This window comes from Mixophyes fleayi, chromosome 1 (assembly GCF_038048845.1).
Source record: "Mixophyes fleayi isolate aMixFle1 chromosome 1, aMixFle1.hap1, whole genome shotgun sequence".
Taxonomy (NCBI): Eukaryota; Metazoa; Chordata; class Amphibia; order Anura; family Limnodynastidae; genus Mixophyes; species Mixophyes fleayi.
Window position 1 is genome coordinate 190,952,882 of NC_134402.1, and position 22,988 is coordinate 190,975,869.

Sequence of the window (22,988 nt, forward strand, 5' to 3'; positions counted from 1 at the left end):
AAAAATTGCTAAAATATGCTATAATATAATTTTGCTCTTTTTGTGTTCCTACATTATTATTATTATCATCAGTAACATTAATTTTCAGTCATTTCCAGTCAATTTTGAGCACCTCAATGCTCAGAATATTATTTTCATACACTTTCAGCCAAAGACTGCAGCGAGCTGGCTGGATGCTAAGTGACAGAGCAACGACACAAACACAAGGCAGTTCATAGCACATCTAGGAAACATTGCCACACAGCAGTGGCAGAGAAGAAAATTAGTGCAACATGGAATTGTCCTTTGGACCTCCCACCCACCCATATGTTAAAAATGGTTTAACAAACTCACACAGAAACAGGGTAGCAGGTACAGTTTAACAAACCAAGGACTTCAGCGACAAGGAGTGTCAATTTTGTATCTGAAGTGCTTGGTTTATTTGGGCAGAGGTACGCAGAAATAAATAGAAGCTTATTCTTGAGAAAAGTCCTTTATTTGTTACAAGGGAAAAATGCACAGTACAAGGGCCAGTATGAGCTTTCCAAACTAAAAGGCTCTGAGATTTACGCAACATTGAAATTTTCCATGGCAGTTTAAGTTGGAACAGTTGTGGAAAGTTACAATTGATGCTACAAGGGTAACTGCCTGCGAGACCATGAACTAGTATATTGACAAAATGCTGTCAATGGCTCAGCAAATGGCCTCTGTGGGAACACAGGGGAACGATGAGGAAGTTGTGATGGCAATGCTGCAAAATCTCACACCAGAGTCCGATTTCCTGGTGGAAACTTTGAAGTCCAGTGATACCAACCTGGTGACAGAAATTGTGAGGGCCAAACTGCTGCAGTTCCAACAACGAATTCCTATCAAGACAAATGCTGGAAGTTTTGCTTTATTCACTAAAAGTATCAAGTCCAAAAAGCCCAAGTATAAGTGCTTTGTATGTCACAACATGGAGCACAAGGCCTCTGAATGCAGACCGAGGGATTCAAGTGGTGGGCAGAAGAAGCATGACAAAGCAAACGGGTCGACATTGAATGCTGCAGATAGCCATAAGAAGTACTGCCGGTGGGTACATGGACTCAGGGGCCACTAAACACTTCAACTGCAACTAGAGATGGGCGGGCTCGATTCCCCGAGATCCGAATTCATCCGAATTTAGCCTATCCGAGTACCGAGCCGAGCACGCTCGGTACTCTTCCGCCCATTCGGATTCGAAATCGAGGCAAAACGTCATTGTGACGTATTCGTATTTCTGAGCTCGGTTCTCGCAAGATTTGAAAAGCATAAATACCAGCCTCCACAGTAATCCATCGCCATTTGACAGAGGGAGAAAGCAGGGTTAGGTCACACTGGCTATATCAGCACAGGGACAGAGCAGTAATTGGACACATTATTGTTTCTATTCAATACCATTCTAATCTTAATACCAGTTGTTGCAGCAGTAATAGGAGGATAGAGGAGGGTTTTTGTTCAATTTCTGGCATTCCAAGTGCTTTTGGGGTGTCCCCCATTCTTTTGCATTAATTTTTCTGGCTGTCAAAAGTCCTATTTGTAAGCAGTGTAAAACAATAATATTTAGCACTCCAAGTGCTTTTGGGGTGTTCCATATTCCCCAGTGTTTTACTGTAATTTTTCTGCCTCTCAAAAGTCATATTTGTCAGCAGTATCTATCTAATACAATTTTGGCACTAAAAGTGCTTTGGCCTCATTAAAATGGATTCAAAGCAGTCCACATATGAGCAGAATCAGCAACCCGGTTCTTTCACCAGTCCCGATGGTAGTGTTCCCAGTACATCATCTGGGAAAAGCGATGTAAAAGTACATAGTCTTTTTAAATCAGGGAAAAAAACACACACCCAAATTTTTTTTACTGTGTTCAAGTGAAAAAGAAGTGTAACCGAGGAAAAGTTAACTGCCGATAAAAAAAAAAAAATTGCTAACATGCCATTCTACACACACAGTGTCAAAGAAAGAATGAGGCCTTTGCCTTTCTCTATTAGTGGCAGATCCAAAAATGTTACTGAGCCTTCTTCTTGTACGGTCATTCGTGACCAAGCAAGACCAAGTAATTTGGAGTCTAAAAGTGGTGCACAACTACTGTTACTCGTGAAAGCCGAGCTGCAAGAAAACAGTAAGGCATTAGAGGATAATGTATGCTCTGAATCAAAAATGACACCAATCTATGTGGAGAGGCCATCCACCAATAGTATGTCTAATCATGTGCATTCTGTTAGTGATAGTGTACCCATAAAGAAGGGTCCTTTCAGCAGTTCTGCTGATGTGTGCCTTAACAGCCCGAGTGTAGCCGGTGATACACCAATTGAGGATGCCACTTTGGAATTAGAAGAGGATGAGGGGAAGATTTGTGTAGGCGACGAGGGCACTGATGATGATGTTGATGATTATGATGCAGACAGATACCAAATTGCCTTTCTTAATTTCTATTTATATTCTAGACCCTATAACGACTGAATAGTTTTCTATTTTACTCCTAGTGGAGAGGGGGTCTGATGCAGACAGATACCAAACTGTCTTTGTCCATTTATTTTTATATTCTAATTCTACAGTCTATGCAGGCTGCTTTTTTTCTATTCAACTACAAGAAGAGGGCGGGGGGAGTCCTAGACAGCCATAAAACTACCTTGGTTCATTTATTTTTATGTTCTAATTCTACAGTCTATGCAGGCTGCTTTTTATCTATTAAACTACATGTGGAGGGGCGGGGGGCTATAGAGAGTGAAACCAAACTGCCTTTCTCCATTTCTTTATATATTTAACTATAAGTGTAGGGTGTAATATACACCGAAAGACGATGGCTGCATTGCCAATAGGCTAAGATGAAGAGGAAGACAACCAGGTTTGTGTGCAGAATTGAGGACGGCCTACCAGGGATTAAACTGTTTTTTTCCTAATTTATTAGCTTTAGAATTTCCTTACTTATCCAAGAAACAGGTGGAGCACTAAATTAGGTTATTTTATGCCTAAAAACATTGATTTTTAAACAAAATTGCAAAACAAGACCAAATAAATCCAAAACCAAAACACGCAAGGGCGGTTTGGCAAAACCAAAACCAAAACCAAAACACGATGGTAATCCAGATCCAAAACCAAAACCAAAACACGGGGGTCAGTGAGCATGTCTAACTGCAACCAAGAGTGGTTCAATTTGTTAAAACCATGTGAATCCATATCAGTCAAAGGGATTGGAGACAAAGTCCTTACTGCCACTAAAGTCGGGACAATCACAGTGCGCTTAAGCATAAAAGCTGAGACTTTCATCACAAACACCCAAGATTAGAGATGCTCACTGACCCCTGTGTTTTGGTTTTGGATCTGGATTACTTTCGGGTTTTGGATTTGGTTTTGCCAAAAGCGCCCTTGTGTGTTTTGGTTTTGGTTTTGGATCTGTATTTAAAAAAAATAAAAAATTGCTATAATATGCTAAAATCACATCATTTTGATGGGTTTTTTTTATCCAACATTATTATTACCCTCAATAACACTAATTTCAAGTAATTTACAGTCAGTTTTGACCACCTCACAGGTCACATTATTATTTTCATACAATTTTGGACCAATACTGCAGCGACCTGGCTGGATGGTAAGCGACAGAGCAATGACTCAAACACACAGCAGTTCCTAGCACATCTAGGACACATTGGCACACAGCAGTGGCAGAAAAGAAAAGTGGTGCAAGATGGAATTGTTCTTGGATCATGAAATCAGTTATGGTTCATTTGATCGCTCCACCCGTTCCTTGGATAAGTGGGGTAATTCTACAGCTAATACATGGACAGAGTGAAGTGGGTGGTCATGTACAGGGAGACCCTCATAGTTGGGAAAGGGATCCCGAATATCCCCACCATGCTGTGCGCCTTCTTTGTCTGCAACTGCTTCCGCAGAACTCTTATTGAAATGAACATTTGCTCTGCTGGGAAGTCCATGTCTCGATTTTTCCTACTGCCTCTCTGGAGGACCCTTGGTTGGGACAAGTGGGACAGCTTCTTCCCTTACAACTGGAGTACACCTTGATTTTACTTGGATGTTGGACAATTTGTGAGGGAGCACAATCTGGAGGGACTTAAACCAGACTTGTGGAAGTCAAAAATTGTCCACAAGATCATCAGAGCTAAAGACATTATGGAGTCTGTTCCAGAGCTCCCTGCTGTAACAACAAAACACATGTGGGAGAATGTGGCCTCTAAGAGGCTGACTAATAGACACAAAGACATTGCATGGATGGCTATCCAGGGATGTCTGCCTCTCAGGACATTCATTCTCCCGGAACTTGTGCCGATATGTCTACGGCCCCTTCTGCATCACCAGAGGGGAAACAGCACAGCATATTTTTTGGGACTGCCCCACTGCACAGGCACAGTTGGATGCCTTGGAACATGAACATAAGGATAGTGTGCCCAGAACTTGCCTTTCATACCATTCAGTATTTTAGGGATTATTTCCTGGGACCCAAATCATTGGGGCAATCTAGGAGGCCAGTAGCATAATGAACTGCTTTAAGGATGCTATTTGGCTTGCCAGGAATCGCCTAATCTTGAAAAGGGAGAAGATGACCATCCAGGACTATCGCAAGCTGATCCACAGCCTACTAGGAGACTATAACACCATTGACAGTTCTAAGGAAGAGGAAGATGATTAATTTTCTGTCTCCCTCTTCTCCTTCTCCCCTATGGCTGTTAATTCAATATAACACTGTTGAATTTGCCTGCAAATACAGAAGACAAGCCTGCTTGTCTTCCTATTCATCAATGACTCTTAGCAATGGAGCACTCGTCTTTGGGTGTATATTAGACCCTACACTTATTAGTGCAAATTAAGAAAAAAAGCCTGCAAGGACTTGTAGATTACTATTTCAGCAATAACCAAATGACCAAAGCAGCTCTTCTATAAGGGTTATATTAGACCATACACTTATTAGTGCAAATACAGAAAACAAGACTGCAAGGACTGGTATATTAGAATTTCAGCAATGACCAAAGCAGCTCTTCGATTTGGATGTATATTAGACCCTACACTTAGTAGTGCAAATTAAGAAAAAAAGCCTGCAAGGACTTGTATATTTATATTTGTATTTCAGCAATGACAAATTCAGCAGTCGAGCTTTCTTTAACACTGCTACCACCCTCCTCTTTCTCTTCTATCACTTTGCCTATTTATACTCTGTCCTACCCCTTCTCTGTCCATCTCTCAAATGGCGCTAGATCGCAGTGTAGGGCGGTATTTATAGATTCCAAAACTCGCGAGATCTGAGATTTGACGATGTCACAATGACGTTTTGCCTCGTTTTGGAATCCGAAATAGCGCGAAAGTACAGAGCTTGGTACTCTGCTCGGTACTCGAAACTCCAAAGTTCGGGTGGGCTCATCTGTACCCAAGACGTTCTGTTCGTACCAGATTTCGGAACCAAACTCATTGCTATAAGCATTCTGGAAAAAAATAGTTACAAAGTCTTATACACAAATGTGGGGTGCAAAATGATAGAAGGATTGTAATTGCGACAGTGACCCAACTGTATATCCTAGACACTGAGGAGGAGCTACATTGCTGAGAAAATATGGCATACAGCATCAACTGAAGATCGCCTACACACCTGAACAAAATGGTGTGAGTGAGCGAGCAAATCGTAAATTGTTGAAAAAGCACGTACTATGTTAAATGACGCAGAACTGGAAAAAAGATTTGGGGCAGAAACAGTGTCAACTGCAGTATACCTAAAAAAACTGGGCGCCCACTTTGAAAGACAAAACCCCACTAGAGGTGTGGTCCGCGAAAAAGCCAAGTGTCAGTCATCTCCATGTCTTTTGCTGTAAGATGTATGCACATATACCCAAAGAAAGGAGATGGAAACTAGATCCCAAGTCAGTGGCAATGAATCATGCTTGGATACTGCCAGGAGACTAAAGGATACAGGCTCTGGGACATTACAAATAAATGTCTAAAATCAAGAGATGTGGTGTTTCACAAAATAGCGCCACCTAGTGGAATGGTGGAACAAGAACTACAACACAAATTTATAATGCTGGATATACAGACAGCGGAAAGCGTGTCTGAAGCTAAGGGTGTTAATGCAGACATCCAATCAGAAAGCAGGAGTTCTGTGAAGAGCAATAGAGGAGTTCCCCCCCAGGATATATTGTTACAAATTCTCTAACATAGCCTTCTGTGAACCACAAAACATCCAAGAGGCAAATTCAAGTAGCGACTGGTAAAAGTGGAAGTCAGCATTAGATACAGAGTTGACTATAAGTGTGATGCCAGTCCCTTCGTTCAGCAGCATTATCCTTGTTTGCAATATAACTTATACTGACTTTTTCTCCACTAACCCACGTATGCATTACTGTTTGATACAAATGCTCAAATAAACCAACAACTTGGTAAAGTATAAACATATGTGGACACCAAAGGTTCTGCCAGGGGAAAAACATTTTGGGTCCACCAAATTTGCAAGTACCAGCACTAGCCTTTGGCACTATAGCAGGGAAACCCAGGGCTGCCGAGAGGGGGGGGAGTGGGTACATTTTACCCGGGGCCGGGCCCTCGCGTCCTAATTTGTAATTTTTTTTTTTTTAATTAATTTTTTCTATTTGGTGATTTTTTTTATTTATTTATTTATTTATTTTTTCTGCGGGGGGGAGGGGGGGTTCCGTCGTTGGTGGGGGGAGCTGGAGAGTATATAAAAAAAAAGATTCATACTCACGTGAGCGGCGCTGCGTCCCTCCTTCCTCTCTTCTTCATTCACACTGACTGCCGGGCGTAACGTCATCAAGTCACGCCTGGCAGTCAGTGAGGAGCACCAGACAAGACCAGGAGAAAGAAGAGAAGAAAAGAAAAGAAAGAAACAAAGAAGGTAAGTAAAGAAGCGGAGAGGCAAGGGGAGAGAAACAGAAAGGGACGGTGCTATAAAGAAGAGCAAGTAAAAAAACAGGAGAGAGGCAGAGAGTAAAAAAAAAAAATGGGGGAGAGAAACACTAATTACAAAAAAGGGAGAGAAACACTAATTAAAAAAAAGGGAGAGAAACACTAATTAAAAAAAAGGGAGAGAAACACTAAAAAAAAAAAGGGGAGAGAAACACTAATTAAAATAAAAAGGGGAGAGAAGCACTAATTAAAATAAAAAGGGGAGAGAAGCACTAATTAAAAAAAAGGGGAGAGAAGCACTAAAAAAAAAAAAAGGGGAGAGAAACACTAATTAAAATAAAAAGGGGAGAGAAGCACTAATTAAAATAAAAAGGGGAGAGAAGCACTAATTAAAAAAAAGGGGAGAGAAGCACTAATTAAAAAAAAAAGGGGGAGAGAAGCACTAATTAAAAAAAAGGGGGAGAGAAGTACTAATTTTTTTTAAAAAAGGGGAAAGAAGCACTAATTAATTGGTGCTATTTTGTTTGTAGGGTGTTGGTGGGGCAATTTAATAGTGGGGACTATTAATTTAAGATGGGGTGGTTTGGGGGCTATTGAATATGGGGGTGAGTTTGGGGAGAATGAGGTCTATTTATTAAATGTGACTATGAGTTATTTAATGGCAGTAATAATGATTGCAGGAAATAGGTATTGCTGTTTGCAGGAAGGGAATAGGTTTATTTATTAAATGTACTATTATTTTAATGTTGGGGCTGGAGGAAGGCCTAATTATTAATCGTGGGTGCTATTGATTTAACGCCGGGGCTGGCTGTAATTTTTTAAATGTAGCCATTATTTTTTTCCAAATAGGTCCTTCAACATTCCAGGATCCGGACAAGCCACAACTAAAGAAAGCAGCAGCCACAGGTGGTGAAAGTGAGAAGAACAGGTAGGAGAGAGCAGCACAGTGTGTGAAATGTTGTGATTCTAGTAGGGACAATGTCACTTTTTGGTGAGTGTTGTGCCCAATGTAAGGTGCAGGCCAAGACTGAACTCTTTGGGCCTGAGTCATTAAGGAGAGCAAAGCATAAAAAAGGAGTAACATTTGTACCTGGGCAAAACCATGTTACATTGGAGGGGGATGTAAATTTAAAATGTGGGGACAGATTCTCAGTTGGGGTAGGACATGTTCTAGATCAACTTTAAATTTCAGTGTAATAATAAAGCTATCAAGTATTTGTGTGCTAGAGGAAAAAACAGCCAGTATTTAACTTATGTGCAAAATAATAAACTAATTTGCACCCCTTTCATTGTAACATGGTTTGTCCCAGAGAACATTTACTCCTGTTTTGCCTTAATGACTCAGGCCCTTTGTGTACACACTGCATTGTTTGTTTACTACACTGTGGTGCTAGATGTCTTAAAAGTCAGGAGTGCTGGGACATATGTCATGCTCTGGTGAATTCAGTACCTAGTGATTTTGATGTGCTAGCCACGCCCCAACGGCGCATTGCCATGTTCCCAAATGTATGACCACACCCCTGAAAATTTTTGCACCGCCGTTAGGCTAGCTACGCCCCAACTGCACATTGCCACCCGTTTGATTGTATGACCACACCTTCGAAAATCTTTGGGGCTTACTCAACTATGAGGGGGGGCCCCATGAATTTGTTGTATCCGGGCCCTGAATTCCTCTTGGCAGCCCTGGGGAAACCCATAGAGAGAGGTACCCCTGCTATAGAACCAAACCAACCATAGGCAGTCAGCACAGGGCTGTATTCCATAGGTATAACCAACCCATACTCAAAAGTATGGGTGCAGGGTAGAGTACTAAAAATAGAAATATGATTGCATTTTGTCTGTGGTGCACTACAGGTCCTAGCTTGCTTAGCTTCACTTCATTGGTCACCTACATCCAGGATGAATTGAGTTCAGGCGTATCTCGCATATCTTTATTAAATTGCCATCCTTTCTGCCGTTGCTCTGCCACACAGCTTCACATAGGTCTAATTCCATATCTCTCTAGTATTAAGAAATGCTGAGATTCGTAACAGTGGATTGCAGTGGAGATGAGCTTATGCTAATTAAGGATCTTGACATCAGTGCTGACACTTAGGATGAGGATGATGAACGACTTCAGGAAAATGGCCACTCTGAGCTTGATCCCTAATCCATAATCCAAAATCCATAATCTTCCTCCCTGCTAATGGAGGGCCAGACACATTTCACATGTATTATAGAATTGTCAAGGTGGTTCTATTGCTGCTGGTGTGCCACAAACTTTCTTCAATTTGTGGGTGTAGCATAACAAACCAAGCACTTCATCCCCAAAAGTGTCATTCCTATGGTTGCAGTTCCTGATTTATTATACTGTACAAGATTTTAATCTACAACATAAAACTGGGCGGAAGGGTCTAATGACAACTCAGCAGCAGCAGTCGTTTATATGTAGATAACATTTTTCCAGAAGCCTGATTATACTGGATATCGATATATATCATGTTGGAGGTACACCTCACATCACTAGAGCAGGAAATTGGTACAGTAATTTTATGTAATTTTATTATTAGCTAACTTAATCTGTTTTTTTCTTTTTCTGTTTCTTAAAACAGGTCCCAGAGTTGTTGACTTAAGGAAGAATGTGTCTTTTTTGAATATTACTTTAGAAAATCCAGACGTGCAAAATGGAGGAAGAAGTAAACCTCAAATCTGCAGAGCACAGCAGAAAATCGCCATAATTATTCCTTTCCGTAATCGTGAACCCCATCTTAAAATCTGGCTGTACCACATGCATCCATTTCTACAAAAGCAGCAAGGAGACTATGGAATATATGTGGTGGAACAGGTAACATCAATTCACACTTCATGGGTGCATACAGGGCCGGATTTACCATTAGGCAACCTAGGCAATTGCCTGGGGCCCAGCGGTCCCCAGAGGGCCCTCCCAGGGCCGGCAGTGAGACCACCCTTTGAAAATGGGCCGCTACTTATGGGCCAGTGCTATATGCTTGCCCCCCCCCCCCTCCCCGGGCTAAAGTCTGCCAGCCAGCCCCTGACTATGGGTATATGTTATGCTAAAAAACTATAGTGCTATGGATTTTTTCAGGGAGGGGCCCCCAAAGCAGTATCTTGCTTAGGGCCCCATGAGGTCTAAATCCGGCTCTGGGTGCATACATCGAAAGTAGAATGAGATATGTTGCATTGTTACAAATTTTAAGGGGCACTTTTCTGCTGCACACAGTGCACTAAAATCTCATACAAGGGGGGCGGGGAAGGGACATTCCGTATGTTGAGTACAGTAGGGGCATGTTTGCAGAGCTGCAAACAGAGGCAGAATAAGACATGGCTGCATATATATATATATGGAATTAGTAACGCTATAAAAATAGCTGCTGCTGATGATATATACGCCAATCGAAGCTGCATTATTTGCGAGTGGTTAAGGGCATATGCAAATAGAGGATGGAGATGCTTACAGTCACCAGCAATTGACTGGCTGTTTAAGAATGTTTGCTGATGCTGATAGGTGCTTTCTTCTTATGCATGTATTATGTTTTTGTGTGCGTGTTTAAACAAATGTATTTTTTTTTTCCACCTAAGCAATGAGTCACGAATAGCCACCTATAGCCACTCCTTGATTTAATAACTTATCATATATTCACACAGTCAAACAATAAATCACCTCTGTTTTGTCAGGAAACTTCTCATGACCTCCTTTATCTGTCACAAACCACACTAGTAACTTGGAAGCTTACTGTAAGGGAAAATACAGGACTTCAGCCTCAACCTCACTTTCACCTATCTCTTAGACTACAGATTAGATGGTCTCTTTCCCAACACACGCTACCACACTTTTCCGCAACTGCCACCAGCTACGTACAAGGCCCATAGCAAACCTTTGACTTAATCACCCAATTGCACACACTCTTTGCTCTGGTAGCTAAACAGTTAACCCTTCACACACTGGTATCTAAAGAGTTAACCAAGCCAAGCAATCTCTCTCTTCTAAACGGGCAGTGAATTTGCTTTAGGGCAATAAGGACATCACTATTAAATTGTTAGATTTAATATACAAAATGTACAATGCTTACAGGTTATGAAAACAATAAACAATTGACATACAAATAAAAAACAGTCAGTCAATTAGATTGATTCCCAAGAGCTGACCCCATTGTTCCTTCACAACACAGGTTTTTAATAGAGATGTTCACTGACCCCCGTGTTCTTGTATTGGTTTTGGATCTGGATTAACTTTGCGTTTTGGTTTTGGTTTTGGCAAAACCGCCCTTGTGTGTTTTGGTTTTGGATCCCTATTTTTTGGCTAAAATCACATAATTTTGCTCTTTTTTACCCTACATTATTATTAACCTCAATAACTAATTTCAAGTCATTAGCAGCCAATTTTGACCACCTCACAGGTCACAATTTTATTTTCATACACTTTCAAACAAAGACTGCAGCGACCTGGCTGGATGCTAAGCGAAAGAGCAATGACACAAAAACACGGCAGTTCACAGCACATCTAGGAAACATTTCTATACAGCAGTGGCAGAAAAGAAAAGTGGTGCAAGATCCCACCCACCCTTATGTAAGATATTGAAAAGAACATGTACAGTTTAACAAAGCAAGCAACTCTAGCAACAAGCAGTGCCACTTTTGTGGCTGAAGTGCTTGGTTTATTTGGGTCCCCACAAAACAAGCTAACAAAGGGCTTAAGGCACCTAAGCAAACAGTGCTGTTAATGAACTCTACTGTGGAAAGTCATGCACCAGTGGAAGCCTGTGGATGCCAGTGATAAGAAGAAGGCCATTGTCCTGCCTGGACATAAGACCAAAAATACACCTCTTATGTGTGGAATTATTCTTACACAAATCCTGAAAACAGTTGGCTAGCCATTTGTAGCATTATACAGCCACAGTCAGTAGAATTACGGACCTTAACCATCTAGGAACCTACCTCATCCATGTTACGCCATTTGAAGCGAGTTCATGGAAAGCTTTTGCGAAAATAAGAAACTTATGCTAAAAAATAACAACAAGCAGTCCAGCATTAGCTACCTCCATTCTCTCGGCTAGATCCCACCACCTGCATTCTACACCCCCAACACATTCATCATCAACATCCTCACAAGTGATCAGAGTTAGTCCTGCATCCAAGTTTCTAAGGCGAGATAACTCCTCCCCTATTCAGGACTCCTCAGAAGAATCCTTGAGCATTAGGCCCACTGCTGCTGTTCCTGCTGCTGGGGGTGGATCTTCAACCCAGAAGCAGACCAAGAAGAAGACTACTAGTAGTATACAACAATTGACTGGTAAACAATCCTTTGCATGAGGAAGCAAGTATGGAAGTTGTCAACCTTTCGCAAAGCGGATCACAGACGTGACTATGCTAGTATTAGATCTGCGTCCAATATCCACTCTTAATGTACCTGTTTTAGAAAGTTATTTAAGGTCTTCTGTCCCAGTTACCAAATTCCATCACAACACCTTAACTTGAAAAGCTATTCCTCACCTCTACCATAAGGTTCATAAAAATGTAATTATTGGGCTGCCATTCTACCCACTATACACTTAACCACAGATATGCGGGCAAGCGGAACTGGGCAAACTGAAGATTATATGATTGTGACAGCCCACTGGGTTGGTGATTCGCCTTCACCAGCAGGGACAGAAACAGCATGTACCCAAGAACGTCAAATTTTTCAGAGGCAGGCTACTCTGTGTATCATCTGCTTCACTAAGGGGCATATTATTATTATCATAGATTTGTAAGGCATCAGAGTGCTCCACGGCACTGTACAGTAGGGAAGACAAGGACATACATAAAACAGGACATACGTAAAACAAGAGCAGACAAAATGAATGAAGACATGAAAACAAAGGGTATAGAGGACCCTGCTCATTAGATAGCTTATATTCTAAAGGGAAGATGGCACAACTGAAACAAGAGGAGCGAGTGTGGCTCAGAGTGGAGATTGGGATAGTTGTGAGGGTGCATTAGTGTGAATAGTGTTATCGAGGATAAGGTTACCTCTAAAAAAGAGATGGGTTTTCAAAGAGCATCTAAAGATATGAAGACTGTGGGAAAGTCTGATTGAGCATGGTAGGGAATTCTATAAGTGGGGAGCAGCACAGGAGAAGTCTGTGCTGCTCCCAGAAGGCGGGAGTGAGAGGTGGTTATCAGAGACAAGACAAGGCACAGGTCAGAAGTAATACCGCTGACAATCTGATTGAAAAACTAAGGGATGTCATTGCAGCTTGGCTTATCCTGCTTGGACTCTCCTGAGGATATGTGATTTCTGATAATGCCACCAATATTGTAAGAGCATTACAGCGGGGAAAATTTCATCACATTCATCAGATTCCCATTTTGCTCACAAAATCAACTTGGTGGTACAGAACTTTTTAAAAAATGACAATGACATTCAAGAGATGCTGTTAGGAACCCCTCCAGCCGGCACAACACAACCCGGAGTCTACTCTGCCAGTCAGGTGTTCACTGGAGCCCCTGATGGTGGGGACAGACTGGGCTGCAGACTGACAGAGGGTCGTGAAGTGTGTACCGGCTGGGGAGAACCCAGGCATGAAGAGTCAGGTCCACGCAGAGGTCAAAGGCCGGCAGCAGGTATCAGCATCGATGAACAAGCTGAGGTCAGAGGTCACAGGCAAAGTAGCAGAACGGGTAAACAAGCCGAGGATCAGGGTCACAGGAAACACGAGCGAAGTCCAATACAAAGCCAGGGGTCATACACGGGGAGTCAAACGTAGATATCAGGACACAGGAACAGGAACAAAGCAGGTCAGCAGACTGGAGCACAGAAGCTATAACCGGCAATGAGGCAGCAGACCTCATTGAATTAAATACCCAGCTGAACCAATCACAGGTTGAACACACTCCTGCAGGTTAATAGAGCAGTCACTAATAGAGCCAATCAGGGCTTGCCCCTGGCCTGCACAGTTGCAGGCTAATGCCTGTAATTGCCTCCTATAATCTGCCCATATTAATTAGCCCACAGGCTATAGAACGCTGCGCCCGGCTTCCTCCTATTGCCGGGACGCAGCTCTGAAGCTTCTGCTGGTTGCCCCGGCAACGGCCGGGTTATGGCCGGAAATGACGTCCCGGTCGCCATGGCGACGGCCGGGACGCGGGTGAGTGAGTCGCGGCGGCTGGGCACCGCCGCGGCTCGTAACAGATGCTGTCTGTGTCCCAAAATATTTAGGGTCATTTTCGGGATTCTGCAGCAGCATGTAGGAGAATGCAGCAACTGCAAGAAGAATAGAATTTAGGGGGAATGTACATTAGTCCAGCGCAGTGGAGAACATTTTCCGTGTTGTGCAAGGGGCTGAAACCACTCAAAGTAGTCACCTGTGAAGAGAGTGCAGACACTGTTAGCTTGAGTTAAGTGATTCCACTAATTAGATATTTTGAAAAGCAGCAAGAGAAATTCAAGAAGGAAATGAAACAAAGCAATTCCAATAATTATGTTGGACTTGTAGATTAAGTACTTTATTCGCTTCGCTAGGATCCAAGAGTTATCAACATCTTGAAATCGGACCATTACATTTTGGCAACTGTGCTTGATCCTAGGTTTAAGAGCTATGTCTTTCCAACTGACCCAGATCTCAAGAGATGCAATGAGCTCCTGGTCAGCAAGCTGACAGCTCAAGTGGTACATGACACAATGACTTCTCCTCATTCAGTTTCTCTGGAAATTGCTGCTAGGAAAAAGCTTAGCTATCCCAAGACACACACTGGTGATGCAGATGAGTCTGCACAACATTTTGACATTTGGTCTGGTCTAAAAGAATTGCCCAAAAATCGTGACAGCTCTTCCGTAAAGTGAACTACAAATTCCATGATTACCGGCAATTACATCAAAGTACACAGACTTCTTGTTTGATGTTGGTGAATATGATAACAGTGTAGATTGCAGGTGCTGAGATCTAGCTGAGAGAAGGGAGCTAGCTGATGCTGGTATGCTTGGTAATATTTTGGGTAGAATGGCATGTTAGCAATTTTATGCTTTTCTACAGTAAGCTGTCATCTTTATTAGAGAGGTGTTTTTTTTTTTAAAAAAAAGGTACAAGCTTTTTATTTACATTTTTGTTTTCCTGACTTAAAACCACTATGCACTTGAACATAGGATTGAGCACATGGTGTAGAGGGATTAGGATCATCATGACTGAGACTGGAGAGTGACAAGAACAATGTGACTGAAGACTGGAGAGTGACAAGGACATTGCCAACCCTCCTGCTTCTGCATGAGCTATGTCACAGTAAAATGTTACTGGAGACTTTTAATAACACTGCCAGCCCTATTATTTGAATTTCTGTTTCAGATTTAGACCAAGACTGCCAGCCCTATTATTTCTAATTCAGCAATGACAATTAGCAATGGAGCAATGGAGCTCTCTTTGTGTGTTACCTATATAACACTGTACAATTTGACTGGAGATTTAGAAGGCCAAGACTGCCAGCCGCTACTTGTTGTATTTCAGCAATGACAATTAACAATGGAGCAATGGAGCTCTCCTCTTTGTGTGTTACCTATATAACACCATACAATTTGACTGCAGATTTAGAAGATCAAGGGCTAGATTTACTAAACTGCGAGTTTGAAAAAGTGGAGATGTTGCCTATAGCAACCAATCAGATTCTAGCTGTCATTTATTTAGTGCACTCTACAAAATGACAGCTAGAATCTGATTGATTGCTATAGGCAACATCTCCACTTTTATCAAACACGAAGTTTAGTAAATATACCCTCAAGACTGCCAGCCCTATTATTTGTATTTCAGCAATGACAATTAGCAATGGAGCAATGGAACTCTCCTCTTTGTGTGTTACCTATATAACAAAGTACAATGTGACTACAGATTTAGAAGACCAAGCCTGCCAGCCCTATTATTTTTATTCCAGCAATGACAATTAGCAATGGAGCAATGGGGCTCTCCTGAATGTCACTGGAGACTTTGAAGAACACTGCTAACTCTCTCTTTCTTTTCTACCTTTGACGCTGCCCAACTACACTAGAGACACGAACCGTGCTACCTCTTCTGTGTCCCTCTATGAAATGGTACTGGATCGCCATGTAGGGCGGTACTAATAGTATCCAAAACTCACGAGATCCGACGACATAATGATGACGTTTTGCCACGTTTTCAATTCGGATCTGCTAGGTTCGGGTGTGTTCGGTTCTCAGGAAACCCAGCCTGAGCATCTCTAGTTTATAAGCAAAATGAAATGGAACGGCATTCACAGGGGCAGTCTGGATGCTAATGTGGTGGGGAAAATGTCCCTTGGGTTTCACCTAGGGTTTTTCCAAAACTAATCCTAAACACACCTGTCTTAACTTGTCTCAGATATATTCCAGAGACATAAATCCTCCATCAATATACCGGTCATAATCTCCGGCACATTTAAATAGCAAACAGCCCTAAGTCCAGCATATTAGCTTAGCTTCTCTGTGTGACATTAATTGACGTATTGGCTGCCCTTCATCATGCTATTGAGAAATATGTGGTTGATCACTACTTTTAGTGATTTTAAGTGGCATTTTGGAAACTAAATTATATTTGTCTATATAAGATTCAGCAAGCCATCATCCTTGTGTAAGGCAACAATCTGTGAATGGCTCCTTAGTGTCTCTCTGTGTCAAAAAAATCTCCTGTGTCAGGAACTGGCTCACTCCAGGGGTCTTTTAAGCTACTCAGCTTTCCCCGAAAGTGTTGCTGTTATCTTTTAACATAAAGAGGGGCAGAATCGCCAGGTAAACACACACACCAGACCCTCTGACATCACATTTTACACCTTAGCAGCTCAATTCATCAATGGATTCATTTGATATAACATATAACTGCAGTTATGATTAGGCCTTATTCCCCCCAATTAAGTTATTGGTTAATCCTTCTAACTAATTACTCTCTGTTCACTACACAATACTTTATGCTTTATGGTGTAAACAGGCGCATGTGCTACTGGTGTATCTGCAGTCATAGTTACAGCATTGCAAATGACCAAAATTAATACTTTTTTAGTGAACACAATTTGCGCCTGTGTTTTGGCGCACATTTGTGGCCAACTGTGCATCAGACGCTAAGAATAAATAGTGAGAATCAGAATGGTGTATCTAGTATAAGAATAAGAGAAAATTAACTGTGTATTTGTCTAATACTGAAAAAAGGGATAAAAATGAAAATTTCATGGATTAAAGTAAAACACCACATGCATTTAAAGTAGAGATGGAAGGGCTCGGTTCTCCTTTTCTGGTGCTGAAAGTATGCAGACAGGTACCAAACTATCTTTGTCCATTTCAATTTTATTGTTCAGTCTATGCAGGCTGCTTTTTTTCTATTTAACTACAAGTGGAGGGGGGGCCTCTACTAGAGATGCTCACTGACTCCCGTGTTTTGGTTTTGGTTTTGGATCTGGATTACCGTTGTGTTTTGGTTTTGGTTTTGCCAAACTGCAATTCCGTGTTTTGGTTTTGGTTTTGTTTGGTTTTGTTTTGCAATTTGTTAAAAAATTTCAATTTTTTTGTGCTAAAATTAATAATAATAATTTAGGTACCTACATTATTATTAACCTCACTAACACTAATTTCCAGTCATTTCCATTCAATTTTGACCACCTTTTAGGTCACAATATGATTTTCATACATTTTCAAAGAAAAAATGCTGCAGTTCTTGCCAGTGATAAGAAAAAGGCCATTGTCATGCCTGGGCATAAGACCAAAAATCTACATCTTAAGTGTGGAATTATTTTTACAGAAATCCTGACAACAGTTGTCTAGCCATTTGTAATGTTTTTAAAGCCACACTCAGTAGAGGTAGGGACCTTAAACATCTGGGATCCTCATCCATGTTACTTAATTTTTCAGCGAGTTCTTAGAAAGCTGTTGGGAAAATCAGAAACTTAGGTTAAAAAAAATAACAACAAGCAGTCCAGCATCATCTGCCTCCCTTCACTCATCTGCATCCCAGCACCTGCAATCTACCCCCCAACACCTTCTTCATCAATATCCCCAGAACCAATAATTTACAGTTAAACAATCCTTTGCAAGAGGAAGCAAGCATGAAATCTGTCACCCAGTCGCAAAGCGGATCACAGACGCCATAAAGACTATGCTAGTATTAGATCTGCGTCCAATGTCCATTATTAATGCAGCTGGTTTTAGACAATTACTTGATGTCTTCTGTCCCTATTACCAAATTCCATCACGACACCATTTTACTAGAAAAGCTATTCCTCACCTCTACCAGAAAGTTCATGAAAATGTAATCATTGAATAGAAAAAGTGTAGGGATAACAGCGCTGCTCTAAGAAAATGTAAAGCTGCCAATGTGGGTCTGTGTGGGACGAATTCCAAACTTCCCAATAAGCTATAATACAAAAACCATAGTATTGACCCACGGCGCTATGAATTTACAATCTGCAAAATAGAATAAAATAAAATAAAAATAGGTGCAAAAATAAACAAAAGTGGTGACAATGATATAATGACAACAGTAGGCACTCTGGAAATACCCAGAAGGGTTTAATAGATATATCCCTAAATGATAAAAGATACGAGGATAACTAAAAATAGTCCATTAGATGTATAACAAAAAAAGGAGGAAACAAACAAAAAAAAAAACGGAAAAGTATAATTCCAATAGCAAAAAAAATAAGAAAGCCAGTGATGATGTAAGCCAGTAAAAATCACAATTCCAGCAAAATAGATGGAAGAATAAAAATTACCTCTGGATAAGTCTCAAAAACAGGTATCTGGGTTCGTGAGTCTGTAAACGCTGTAAAATGTAAAAGCTAATAAAAGTGTACTAAATCCTCTTCTTGCAAGGAATATTAAAATACAAGTGGCCAACGCGTTTCACCCCTCCATCGGGGGCTTCCTCAGGGAAAGAAAAAGTGTACACTTTTATTAGCTTTTACATTTTACAGCGTTGCTGCACATCCCCGCTGCCCGAAACCGGAAGTGCGGCACTTGGAACGCAGGCTTGCGTTCCAGGACACAGGAAGAGAGGGTGAGCTCACTGAATCTAGCCACCCTAGCCCCGGAGGGCTTTACAGACTCATAAACCCAGATACCTGTTTTTGGGGCTTATTCAGAGGTAATTTTTATTCTTCCATCTATTTTGCTGGAATTGTGACTTTTACTGGCTTACATCATCACTGGCTTTTTTATTTTTTTTGCTATTGGAATTATACTTTTCCGTTTTTTTTTTTGTTTCCTCTTTTTTTTGTTATACATCTAATGGACTATTTTTAGTTATCCTCGTATCTTTTATCATTTAGGGAAATATCTATTAAACCCTTCTGGGTATTTCCAGAGTGCCTACTGTTGTCATTATATCATTGTCACCACTTTTGTTTATTTTTGCACCTATTTTTATTTTATTTTATTCTATTTTGCAGATTGTAAATTCATAGCCGTGGGTCAATACTATGGTAAATGTAATCATTGGGCTACAAAATGCCATTCTACCCACTGTACACTTAACCACAGATATGTGGGCAAGCGGAACTGGGCAAAGTAAAGATTATATGACTGTGACAGCCCACTGGGTTGGTCATTCGCCTTCACCAGCAGGGACAGCAGCAGCATGTACCCAAGTACGTCACATTTTTCAGAAGTAGGCTAATCTGTGTATCGTCTGCTTCACTAAGAGGCATACAGTTGACAATCTGTTCCAAAAACTGAGGGATGTCATTGAAAGATGGCTAATCCTGCTTGGACTCTCCTGAGGCTATGTCATTTCTGATGACGACCCCAATATTGTTCAAGCATTACAGCGGGGTTGAATTCCATCACATTTCCTGTTTTACACACACAATCCACTTGGTGTTACAGAACTTTTAAAAAAATGACATGCAGGAGATGCTGTTTGTGTCCCGAAAAATTTAGGGGCAATTTTTGTTTTCTGCAACAGCATGTAGGAGAATGCACCAGCTGTAAGAAGACTAGCATTTGAGGGGAAAGTACTTTAGTCCAGCGAAGTAGTCACCTGTGAAGTGAGTGCAGACACAGTTAGCTTGAGTCAAGTGATTGCCTTAATAATACATTTTGACAAGGATCTACAGAAATTTAAAGTGTGAAATAAAAAGTAAATGTGCAACTTTTTTTTAATTGTAGACAAAATACTATCTCTGCTTCGCAAGGATCCAAGACCTATCAACATCTTGTTTAGACGTCTTCTTTTTCAGTTTCTCTGGCAACTGCTTGTTGTACAAAAAATTGCTTTCCCAAGACACCCGGTGGTGATGCAGATGATTCTGCACAACATTTTGATATTTGCTCTGCTGTAAAAGAATTGGCCAAAAATCGTGACAGCTCTGCCCTAAAATGAACTACTAATTCCATTTGAAAGGCCATTATCGGCAATTACATCACAGTACACAGGCTTCTATGATGGTGGGATGAATTAGTATTGTTTGATGAAGATTAGCACTGAACCCTGCCACCTCTCCTGTTTCTGAGTGAGCTATGGTACAATAAAATAAAATGTAACTGCAGATTTAGACCAAGACTGTCAGCCCTATTATTTCTATTTCAGCAATTACAATTAGCAATGGAGCAATGAACTCTTCTCTTTGGGTGTTAGCTATATAACGCAGTAGAATTTGCCTGCAAATTCTACAGACAAGCCTGCTTGTCTTCCTTGGTATAATTTACCCAAACTGTATTAGTGCAAATTAGGAAAAATACAGTTTAATCCCTGCTAGGCCCTCCACCATCCTTTGCATGATAATAGTAGGATTGGTTGCAGTTATGGGCAAGGTCACACATTTTTTTGTAAAATCCTTCAAACCAACCCAGATGTCAAACTTTTGTGGTCTGTCACCTGCGTCATCCCTGCTTGTGTTTTGAAAGTGAAATTTGGTGCCAGAACCTCACGTGCCAGAACTGCTGCCACTGGTGCCACCCTGCTGCCACTGGTGCAGGACTTACACAATCAACCACATCCTCATCAGTGCCCTCCTCGGCTACCCAAATCTCCCCCTCATCCTCTTCTAATTCCAAAGTGTCATCCTCACTTGGTGTATCACCGGCTACACTCGGGCTGTTCAGGTACATATCAGCAGAACTGCTGAAAGGGCCCTTCTTTATGGGTACATTATCAGAATGCTCATGATTAGACATACCACTGGTGGATAGACTCTACACAGGGATTGTTGTCATTTCTGATTCTGAGCATACATTATCCTCTACTGCCTTACTGTTTTCTTGCAACTCGGCTTTGACACGTAACAGTAGTTGGGCACTACTGTTAGACTCCAAATTACCTGGTCTTACTTGGTCACGAGTGACCGTACAAGAAGAAGGCTCGGTAACATTTTTGGATCTGCCACTAATAGAGGAAGGCGAAGGCCTCATTCTTTCTTTGACACTGCGTGTGTAGAATGGCATGTTGTCAATTTTTTTTTTATCAGCACTTAACTTTTCCTCAGTTACACTTCTTTTTCGCTTCAACACAGTAAATTTTTTTGGGTGTGTGTTTTTTTCCTTGATTTAAAAAGACTATGTACTTTGACATCGCCTTTCCCAGATGACGTACTGGAAACACTACCATCAGGACTGGTCACAGAACCGGGTTGCTGATTCTGCTCATATGTGGACTGCTTTGAATCCATTTTAATGAGGCCAAAGCACTTGTAGTGCCAAAATTGTATTAGATAGATACTGCTGACAAATATGACTTTTGACAGCCAGAAAAATAATTTTAAAACACTGGGGAATTATGGGAGACCCCAAAAGCACTTGTAGTGCAAAATATTGTTTTAGATACTGCTTACAAATATGACTTTTGACAGCCAGAAAAATTACTGTAAAACACTGGGGAATATGGGACACCCCAAAAGCACTTGTAGTGCAAAATATTGTTTTAGATGCTGCAGACAAATATGACTTTTGACAGCCAGAAAAATTACTGTAAAACAATGGGGAATAAGGGACACCCCAAAAGCACTTGGAGTGTCAGAAATTGAAAAAAACCCCTCCTCTATCCTCCTCTCTTACGGCTCTAACAATTGCTATTAATATTAGAATTGTATAGAATAGAAACAATAATGTGTCCAATTGTTGCTCTGTCCCTGCGCTGATATAGCATGTGACCTAACCCTGCTCTCTCCCTCTGTCAAATGGCGATGGATTGCTGTGGAGGCGGGTATTTATGCTTTTCAAATCTCGCGAGAACCGTGCTCAGAAATACGAATACGTCACGATGATGGTTTGCCTCGATTTCGATTCCAAATGGGTGGGAGAGTACTGAGCCTGCTCGGCTCGGTACTCGGATAGGCGAAATTCGGATGAATTCGGATCTCGGGGAACCGAGCCCGCCCATTTCTAGCCTATACCGACAGACACCAAACTGCCTTTGTCCATTTCTGTTTTTATTGTACAGTCTATGCAGGCCGTCTTCTTTTCTATTTAACTACAAGTGGAGGGGAGGGGGCGCTGATGCAGACAGAAACCAAACTGCCTTTGTCCGTTTCTTTTTATATTTAACTATAAGTGTAGTGTGTAATATACACCCAAAGACGATGGCTGCATTGCCAATAGGCTAAGATGGAGACGACAAACAGGTTTGTGTGTAGAATTAAGGACGGCCTACCAGGGATTAAACTGTTTTAATCCTAATTTATTATCTTGAGAATTACCTTACTTATCCAAGAAACAGGTGGAGCACTAAATTAGGTTATTTTAGCCCGAAAAAAAAATGATTTTTAAACAAAATTGAAAAATAAAACCAAACAAACCCAAAACCAAAACCAAAACAGGCAAGGGCGGTTTTGCCAAAACCAAAACACGCAGGTAATCCAGATCCAAAACCAAAACCAAAACACGGGGGTCAGTGAGCATCTCTAATTTAAAGCAAGACGTTTCACATGTGGTATGTATGGTTTTTAAAGTCATCCACTTTTAGTATGTTAAATGGGCACTAGCTATGAAAAACATTTTCGATACTGTTCCACAAATTATTTGCCTTATTCTGCATTTTGTCATGAATTCACTCATCTCTAATATGCCATAATAAGAATTACTGTATGTAATATTCTGACTGAGGGCTAGTGTATTTGTCAAACACCCATGTAGCCTTAACCATAATAATAAAAACCTGAATAACTAGTATAAAGAGACTGTCTGGAAC

At 41.1% G+C, this 22,988-nt stretch overlaps 1 protein-coding gene across 1 annotated transcript in view; it reads left to right on the forward strand.

Moving 5' to 3' along the window:
* The first annotated feature begins 667 nt into the window (after window positions 1-667).
* Window positions 668-22,988, forward strand: part of LOC142142446 (beta-1,4-galactosyltransferase 1-like) — a 43,832-nt gene continuing 21,511 nt past the window's right edge. Inside the window, exons 1-2 of the mRNA XM_075200384.1 lie at window positions 668-977; window positions 9,453-9,685. Of these exons, the coding sequence (XP_075056485.1) occupies window positions 668-977; window positions 9,453-9,685 (543 nt within the window). The remainder of the gene's footprint in view (window positions 978-9,452; window positions 9,686-22,988) is intronic.